The sequence below is a fragment of the Etheostoma spectabile genome, chromosome 10 (genome assembly GCF_008692095.1).
Source record: "Etheostoma spectabile isolate EspeVRDwgs_2016 chromosome 10, UIUC_Espe_1.0, whole genome shotgun sequence".
NCBI lineage: Eukaryota > Metazoa > Chordata > Actinopteri > Perciformes > Percidae > Etheostoma > Etheostoma spectabile.
Window position 1 is genome coordinate 8,163,671 of NC_045742.1, and position 9,188 is coordinate 8,172,858.

The following is a 9,188-nucleotide window of genomic DNA, read 5'->3' on the forward strand; positions in this document are numbered from 1 at the left end:
CCGTGCGCCTGTGAGCACCCCCGGAGGAAAACATTAATCGGCGGTGATTTGAAATTGTTTTCTTTTATCTTTTCGAGACATTTGAGATGGAAGATGTGGTAGCATGCATGCTTCCAAATTAATGCTCGTCTGACAAATGTTTTGGATAATGTTCAGCTTCAGCAGCTTTACCTATGCTAATATACAAAGACTAAAGAAGCAATAGCAACCAGTCAGTTAAATTTGTTATTACCCAGTGTGCTTTGTTGAATGGTCTCAATGTTTTATTGTTTCATTTCATGTGAATACTAGTGTACATGAGAAGTAACTTTGTATTTTTAGTAATGCAGTAATGCAGGAAGTATATTTAGTTTCCATACTTAATGTGTTTCCACAACAATGTTAGTGAGTAAATCTACTGAAATGGCCACCATCCCAGTGAAAACAGTAATATCAATAAATTGTTGGGGAGGGTAACGTTTATTTTCCCAATGCTTTTGGAGAGTCATAGAAAAATGTATTGCTGGCGAAGGGAGGGTCAAGTCTGTTTTGACGAACAATTCCAAAACTCCGGTAGCCCCTTACATAAAAAAAACAAAAAGTCCCTTACTAAAATATCACCACTCAAGTAGAACGCCAATTTGCAGAGCACCTGTTTATTTGATTTAATAAGGACAGTGCAGCGTGTATTCTCACCAAACTAATGCCAAGTATATTCATCAGCAGGTTTTAAACAAAACACACATTATTTCTTAACAAAGCACAGTTTGATACACTGACCAAACTACAATTTAATCTCTCTTTTGGTATCCTTCAAACTTGATATCCTCTCTGGCCCCATATCCACCTCTCAAGTTATTTGCTGCAGTCAATAACCATCTTCTCAGTGAGCGGCGAGTGTTGGAGAAAAGTTTTTCTCACAGATCAAATGGTCGGAAATCAAGATGCTTCCTCAGCATGTCCCTGGCTGGTGACTTTGAAGGGGATTGACCCTCTTGCTGCGCTCACAGGAGCACCTCAGTTTCCCAAAATAACAAGAACAGTTTGATTGCATTCAACACTGTAACAATAAAGCAGCTTGGCTGAATGATAGCCAGACACAGTTTAGTTGTATAAGACAACTAGAGAAGTGTGCAGCATCTAACCCTCTCACTTCTTCCTCCTGCTGTGACTGTGTGTCTAAGTAAACTGCCTTACCATTTCTTAAGACTCACACTATCTGTCTCTTCCTCCATCTTACTCTTTCACACACATGAAGCTGCATCTCCGTCCTGCTCTGTATTAGACTTGGAGAGTTTAAGACGTTTCCAGTGTATCTCGCCTGCTTGTCTGAAGTAAACGCTTTGTGTCAAAATAGAATTCTTTTCTCTTTGATACAGTAGCTGTATGTGTGCAGACACTGTGGCACATTAATGAACAGTGCTCCCCAAGGAAACATGATAGAGCAACAGTGTTGCTAGAATTGACTGAAATGACTTTGTCTAGCCTCCATCAGGGCTGTGTTTACACAAAAAAACACCCATTCTAGAATAGCCTCAAAAAACGGAGATGTTGCAAGTTAAAATGTTGTTTTTCTGCCTGAATTGGATCGATCCATTGTGTTTTCCCACATTTCATTGGTTCTCAAGTGACTTGAATGTTTTTCTTGAACTATTTTCTCATTTGTTAATCCATTTCTACAAACCCAAGGTTTTTTTGTGTGTTTCACAGCAATGCACCTTTTTGGCCTCAACTGGCAGCTCCAAGAGTTGGACAACCAGCCGGCTTTTGAAAACGGAGGAGTTGGAAAGACAGGGCCCACTCAGTCAAGCATAGTGACAGCTCTGGCTGCTGACGGTGAGGAAATAAAAGCCTGTCATTTGAATAAACTGCTAATTAAAGCCTTAAAAGTATTAATGTACAAAAATGAAATTGTTTATTTTCGATTCCGTTTCCCCTAAAATGTATTTCGGTCAAGGTTATTGGCATTGATTTATGACTATATATTGTGCAGTCAGTGTTAGGTTTTTATTTTCAGCGAGCAAATTGATGGCTTGGCAAAAGTAGGGTGTTGGACAAAGCCTTGAAATGTGCAAATAACTTGTCAGTAATGAAGGAAATTAACCTGTGTCAATAAATACATTTTGAAATGAAATGCTAAATTAAAAAAAAGGTTAAAGAATATGAAGTAATTAAATCAAGTAACAGTTTAAATGACGACTAAGAAAGACAAATTGCAACAGCACACCATATGGCCTCATGAATAAAATGGTCGGTGGCCGATGCCCAGTCAGCCCTTACAGTTTATTGAGATCTTTCACCTTCTGAATATTAATTGGCTGCTTCCAGACAGCTACGTACTACCTAATCATAATCTTGGACCATTGTGTATTCATCAACAAGCAGACAGGCCATCTCAGCTCACCTTTACAGCAAAAGCCACCAAATTAATCGCTAAGCACACTAAGGTGTTTAGAATGCATGGCCACGAAAACATTAATTGAGTTGAGTAGGCCAGGCAAAAGCTCAGTTGTTTAAACTCGGCTAGATTTAAATCCTCATAAGTACTGCTAATTAAGATAGCATGAGGCAGGTTTTGGACTGTTTAAAGGCAATCAATAGCTGGCTATTATTCTCCCCAGAGGTAAACTTGGCTTCCAGTCTTCACTTTGACTGAAGCTAAAGTGACAGGCAATGGCCTCATTACACAACACTGAGGGATGCAAATGATGAAGGTCTGGCACAAACAGATACGCTCACAGTGACTGTATACACGGGTCCACACACTGAAACGCCTCTTAGGAGACGCAGGAGCAAAGGTTGAGTTGTTATTATGTAGCAGGACAAGGCTGCATCATCCAACATGTTAAAAGTCAATGCCACAGTAAATTGCATATTGCGATCCTTCTACAATAGAGCTTCAAACAGCAAAGACTTTAAAACCCTTTACAGATTTTTCTTTTTTAACAGTGAAATCTGTTTTTTGTAATTGCCCCTTGCAGACTACAGTTTTTCATTTGAGCATGAGTCATTTTAAAACTGGCCATATCTCTATCTTTGGCACTGTAAGGACACAGTTTAAGGACATCATTCGCAAAATTGTTTTGATTTGCTGTTATTGCTCTGGCAATGTAGCGCTCAGTATATCTGACAGATTCCATTTAGACCTTATCTGAGATGAGGCCTTACTCTATGAGTCATCAGGACCAGGGAAAAGACGGGGCATGTGGTCTGTTTGAGTCTTATAAAAAGCCAATTATATCTGGTCATTTCTTTTCCGGTGAGGAGTGCATCATGGACCACAGGGAGCCATTACTTTTAATCCTGTTTTTCTTGGTCATTGCTCATTTGGAAAAATATATGACTATCTAAATGTTAAGTCCCTGCTTGAATAAAGGAATAAGATTACACTGGAAAGCAAAAAATAGAATGTAACATTTATTGATATACAAAGATCAAAGACTTGCACAAAAATCAAGACTGTATTGTAGATGTGAAGGTTTTGCTGATGGCATGAAAGGCTTTGTGATGAGTGATATTTACCATATCACTTCAACTGTGCTGTTTTGATTCTCTAAGAACGTACATAATCTGGGTGGGGGGGTATGATTCTGTCTTCTAGGAAGGACTAGCGTGCTTCATCAGGAGAACAACTCCATTGACACAGGACAGGTCGACATAGGGAAGAGAGTAGGTCAGAGCGTCCCACCAGGGGTGTTCTGGCGTTCTCAACTAAGCATGGAGCAACCACGCTTCTTGAAGTTCAACATCTCGGTACAGAAGAATGCGCTTATTGGAGTCTATGGACGAAAGGGTCTTGCACCAACTCACACTCAGGTAAAACCATTTTTTAAAAATGTTTTTAAATCAGATTCACCGCTTTGAGATTAAAGACACGCTGAAACTGACCTGACTCTTTCAAGTGCAGCTATGTAACTTTTGAAATATAAAAAAAAACATCTATCACTCGCCATACAATATGCCATTTCACTGCATCTTAAGAAACCAGTTTCTAGACGGACTCAAAACTATATTCAAGTAAAAATACTATCAAATGCAATATTCAATAGGGTTCTTCTGTTCCCTTAAGAGCTCCCGTATTTAAATTCCTGATATGTATGCATTTGCAAATTAGAACTGGGCACTAGTTTAGTTTCAGTTTTCTCCTCTAAGCTTTGATTTGCTTGTGTAGGCATGCCCGTCTTTCACTTCCACTAAATGCCTGCCATTTGCAAATTGAAGTGTTTCCAAAATGTCTGATGTGTCACTTGAATGACATTTCCGGACATCCAAATGTCCGGTGTCTGGTGATGGTGATGGAAGCACTCAGACAATGGCCATTTTCCACCACACTTGACTGCAAAAGCTCTTAGCTTCACCTTCTTGACATTCTCTCTTAGTAAAGATGGGCTTCACTCAAGTGTAGACAGTAAGGGCCACTCTTTGATGGAAGAAAGTCAGATGCGAGTGACAACAGGTGAGCTGGATTGCACTTTCAAGGTGAAAAAAGGTAGCACAACAAAATCAAAGACCAAAGGGTACTAATTAACAAGATGCTGCTTTTATGTCTCTTGCAATTGTTACACAGAGACTCAAGCTTGTCAATGCTGGACAATGTGTCTATTGTGGCCACGTCTAAATTACATACTGTTCAGGGACCAGGGGCACGAATCAATGCATTTACTTAACTGTGCATGAAAGACCCCAATGAGAGATATTGACTGTTTGTCGTACTCACAGCTTGGAATACAAGACAACATTTAAGTGCAAAAGGCTTTCCACCTTTCTCGAACACAGACTTCCTCCGTCTGCTATTGAGTGTCTGTCTGTGCTGATGCAAACCAAATAAGTTAGAAGAAATAAACTTTTGTAGTTTCTTTCTTTAGAAATGGCACTTAGTTGTTATCAAATGCCAGACTAAGTTCACTCAATCTAAAGTCTGAAGAATTTGCAGGCTGTGAGTGTCCTCCTAGGGCATCCAGCAGTCTCTCCACGCTTGGTCTCTTGCCTGATATTTCACTTGTATTCACTGGTATTGTTGGATTGAGATGAGTTGGGTGGAGGGGGCTTTCACACCAGCTAATCGAGATGTACGCACTTTGCCAGGAGGTTTAGGGCTCATGGGATGAACTGTTTTATTACTTCCCCCTCAAGCCAACAACACAAAGAAGTCAACTTCCGCCAGGTTAATATCTCTCATCTGCCCCCTCGCTCTACTCAAAGGGGTTTAAATCACAGTGTTGACTTCACCTGCCCCTTGCCTAATGCTCTCTTTCCTATCGTTTGCAAGTCAACTGAAAGGTCGCTTCGGTCCGTGTTTGTCACATTGCTGAGCATTAAATCCTGTTTTAATGAATTCTTTGTCCCTTTTTCAACTGTTTCAAAGCCCATGTTGTTTAAATGAGGCTTGTGCACATATTTAAACCTGCAATCATTTTTTTTTTGGCCACACTAGGCATAGAAGAACTCAATAACAAGATGACAGATGGAAGTCCCTGATATATGACCAGCTTATTAAGTTATTTTGCCAAGTGTTAGCCAACAGTTGCCGACTTACACATCAAGCAGAAACAGAGCAACACCAGCATTCATTTGGAGTCATGTTTCTGGCAGCCTAGTAAGACATGTCCAACAGTAACTCCTCTTTGAGCTCTGGTTTCTCCTTCAACAACTCTTGAGAAATAAATATTTGGCTCTTAAGCAGCGAGAAGTTACAAGCAGGTCTGCCATGTGGTGCTGGACAGGTAGTGCATAAAGGTTTTATCATTGCCTTTACTTTTTTTATTTGCTGAACACAGGTTTCTTCTGCTTCTGGAAATTGGTTGGTTTGTGAAGGGTTATTTTAATTTTATTACCAATGCAATGAACTGAAAGAGGCTAAAAGCTCAGTAGAGCTGCAGATTTGAGTATAAATGGGCTTGGAGTAAAAATCATGCTACACATACAGTAGTCCTTTGAACTTATTAAAAAAATGATTAATGCAGCCTTAAAGATCAGATGTTAAATTGTTATTGGTAGTAATATGACATATTTTGGACTCTTTTCCTATGTCCTGTTTACGATTTTAATGAAGAAAGAAAAATTTAAAACATTTCTGAAATGTTGCCGTAATGATTTTGAGGGGGGACTCTTGCTACTTCTTTTGTAATCTGGTATTTTTAAAATGTACAGCACTGTAATAAAATTCAAAAGATATTAATTATTTTAAAATGTATAAGTTTAAAATTTAAATTTAAAAAACTGGACATCAGTCAAGAATCAATGGCTTTGCAGTTCATCAAAGCTCTGTGCAAACAGCCTCATCCATGGATTTAAATCGTCTAAAAAAAAAACAGCTACAGTGCCAATCTGAATGCATCACACTTTAAGCAGCCCAGACTCTCTTCCACCCCGAGTCTTCACTATAGGCCCAGTACATCTGCGTAGCTACAGTTGCCTTGGCGTGGGGATCTGTCTGCATCTGCTGTGCTCCTCTGCAGCCTATAGTCTGTTTGGGGATTGCTGGTTTTCTGCTGCAGTGCTGTGTACCCTACAGCCTCAGTCAAAATGAGCTTCAGGTGTTGAGCAGGTGCACTGAGAGCAGATGTGCCGCTTTACTCGTTTCACTTGGCAGGAATGACTCGTTACTCCTTGTTTACCCCGTACATCAATGTTTGCTTGAAAGAAATATAGAGGGACTGTTATGCTGCAATCCCAATATATTGAAGAGAAAAATAAAAATAAGCCTGAGGCATCCAGTATATGTTATATATATATAGGCTTTATTGTGTGTATGGACTGTATGTATGTACTTATACAGAACTGGGCATTTGTTAGTGTATAGTAAAACATCCTGAAACCTATTGAAGCAGCAAGGATATATTTGCTTTAAATTATTTATTAATTAATAATTTAATATAATTTATTTAAAATATTTATTTATTTTACCAGGATAATCCACTCAGTATCTTAATCGTGTTTCAGGGAATGTTGAGTATATATATTACATATATTAAAACACACAATAAAACAAAACATATCAAACATTAGTAGCAGTTTTGTATCACATTTAATTAAAAGCAGATAATAAAAATGTGTATAAATGTGTTGGAAGAAACCTTTTCACTTAGTTTATCCTTTTACATGTATTTTGTGCAGGTACACTAGCTGTGAATTTTAAGCACACACATCCACACAGTACATTATGAGTGTTAATTTAACAGATTATAATAAGCACATCGCCTTAAGTGCACTCCTGTCAGAGTTAACAATATATTTTTGGAATATTATTTAGCATTAGCCCCAGAGCCATATCAGCTCTATCAGTACACAAACAACTCTCCAAACAACATCTATCAACTCCAAATAACTGTCACTGAAAAATCAACATTTATTATACTCAGATATTTGCTGGGTACACAAACCTGTTCTGGTTGTGTCTTGCATTACGACTTTGAAGAGTTCCTCTTCAAAGTTAGGGATATCACTAGAGGTGCTGCATACAGAGCAGCCAATAGAAGCAAATACAAACTCTCTTGCCTATTTACTGTCTGATTAAATTATACCAACATTAAAATACCAATCATCTGCATCTGTTGGAATCTGTTTTTGGTGTTGTTTCGCAGTATGAATTTGTGGAGCTATTGGACGGCAGCCGGCTTATCGCCAAAGAGCATCGGACTCTAAGTGAACCAGAGACAAGGGCCTGGCTGGATCATCCAGTCACCGTCCACCAAGCCGGATTCATCCAGTACCTGGACGCAGGAGTGTGGCACCTTGCGTTTTATAATGATGGACGGAGCGCGGAGATAGTATCCTATAACACCATCATCCAGGGTACGAAGACACACATCTGCTGCTAATGAGTGTGATTGGAATTATGTGTAATGACATGTTTGGAAGATTTTGATTTCTCTAAACAGCTGCGCCTGCAAGAGCAAACAGTAAGGTTGTTGGAAACTGGCTACCACACAAACAAACTGAGCTTTTTTAAACTGTAAGCCACCTAGGAGGCAGATCTAAGTTTCCATTGGAGGGTAGTGGATAATTGTGCTCAACACTATAATACGAGACCATACACCGCATTGATCTTCCCTCCTAACAACCTCTTCAGCGTTCTGAAGTCTGGGAAATTTCCTTGTGGGTTTTGCGGTAGGAAAAACACTAAGGTTGAGTTAACGTTTTTCTATTTCCTTTGGGGCATTCCATTGATCCAACCCTACAAATATGAAGGTATCGATGTGTGAGGTCAAAATTGCCTGGGTCCGACACTGGCTCAATGAACATCCAATACAAGTCAGAGTAATAACAAAAAAGTTTGCCCTCTTAACGCCGATCAAATGAGGGCTGTGGTCTTTTGGGTGTGCCGTTCATGAGCGATGGTGTGTTGAATGAACACAAGATCTGTCTGTAGGATATGTCAGATTAACTTCAACTCAGAGAGGATTTGAGCTGTAAACACTCAGGAGAATGCATGGCTTTGGCATGATCAGTCATTCAAGGGGTTGAGGAGAGAGGATGAGGCGGAAGAGACAGGAGGAAAGCACACAAAATGTGTTGAAAAATTGAATTATTTGGTCTAATTTAAATGCCTGTGTGACTTTTACTCAACATGGCTTAGATGGGAAGAGTCGGGCTGCAGCATACATGTTATGGAGGCTTAGACCTTAGTGGGACATGGATGGACAAATAGCTGTAAATGTATGCCATGCCTGATATGAGTACTGGAGAAAAAGGGATGCTTAGAAAGCCTAGATTCATGCAGGAAAAAAGAAAAGAAAATTTAGTATCTTGGTTGTTTAGCAGTATTTCTTAAACTGTACTGCTGTCAAATGGCACATTAAGGAGGGATTTCAGATTTGCTGTAATATGACAATCCGATGAGTTATTAATAGTTGGACTTTCTCACTTCTGTTCCAACAGAATCTGTTACTGAGTGCACACACAACTGTTACGGAAACGGAGAGTGTGTGGCGGGATCATGTCACTGCTTCCCAGGGTTCATAGGGCCGTACTGTTCCAGAGGTAATTATTAAGCTCATAACAGTACTCTTATACTGTCTGTTCATCACATTATTCAAAACTTCAGTTACCCCAAATAGTATAAATATACAGTATATTTAACTTGAGTGGTATCCAGCAATATAAATTGGTGTGGTTTTATTGGTCAGGTTTCTGAGATTTCTTTAATTAATTCCAAAATGATGTGGTTTAAGTTCCCCTTGGGGATCAATAAAGTATCTATCTATCTA

General features: G+C 39.2%; 1 protein-coding gene and 1 long non-coding RNA gene across 8 annotated transcripts in view; one reads left to right on the forward strand and one right to left on the reverse strand.

Annotated features, from left to right (window-relative positions):
• LOC116696537 (uncharacterized) overlaps window positions 1–9,188 on the reverse strand; it is a 376,836-nt gene that overhangs the window by 367,036 nt on the left and 612 nt on the right. The gene's annotated exons all lie outside the window — the stretch shown is intronic.
• Window positions 1–9,188, forward strand: part of si:dkey-237h12.3 (teneurin-3) — a 150,833-nt gene that overhangs the window by 80,225 nt on the left and 61,420 nt on the right. For all 7 annotated transcript variants that reach the window (XM_032527549.1, XM_032527552.1, XM_032527551.1 and 4 more), the window contains 4 exons: window positions 1,690–1,815; window positions 3,581–3,795; window positions 7,563–7,773; window positions 8,860–8,961. In XM_032527549.1, the coding sequence (XP_032383440.1) occupies window positions 1,690–1,815; window positions 3,581–3,795; window positions 7,563–7,773; window positions 8,860–8,961 (654 nt within the window). The remainder of the gene's footprint in view (window positions 1–1,689; window positions 1,816–3,580; window positions 3,796–7,562; window positions 7,774–8,859; window positions 8,962–9,188) is intronic.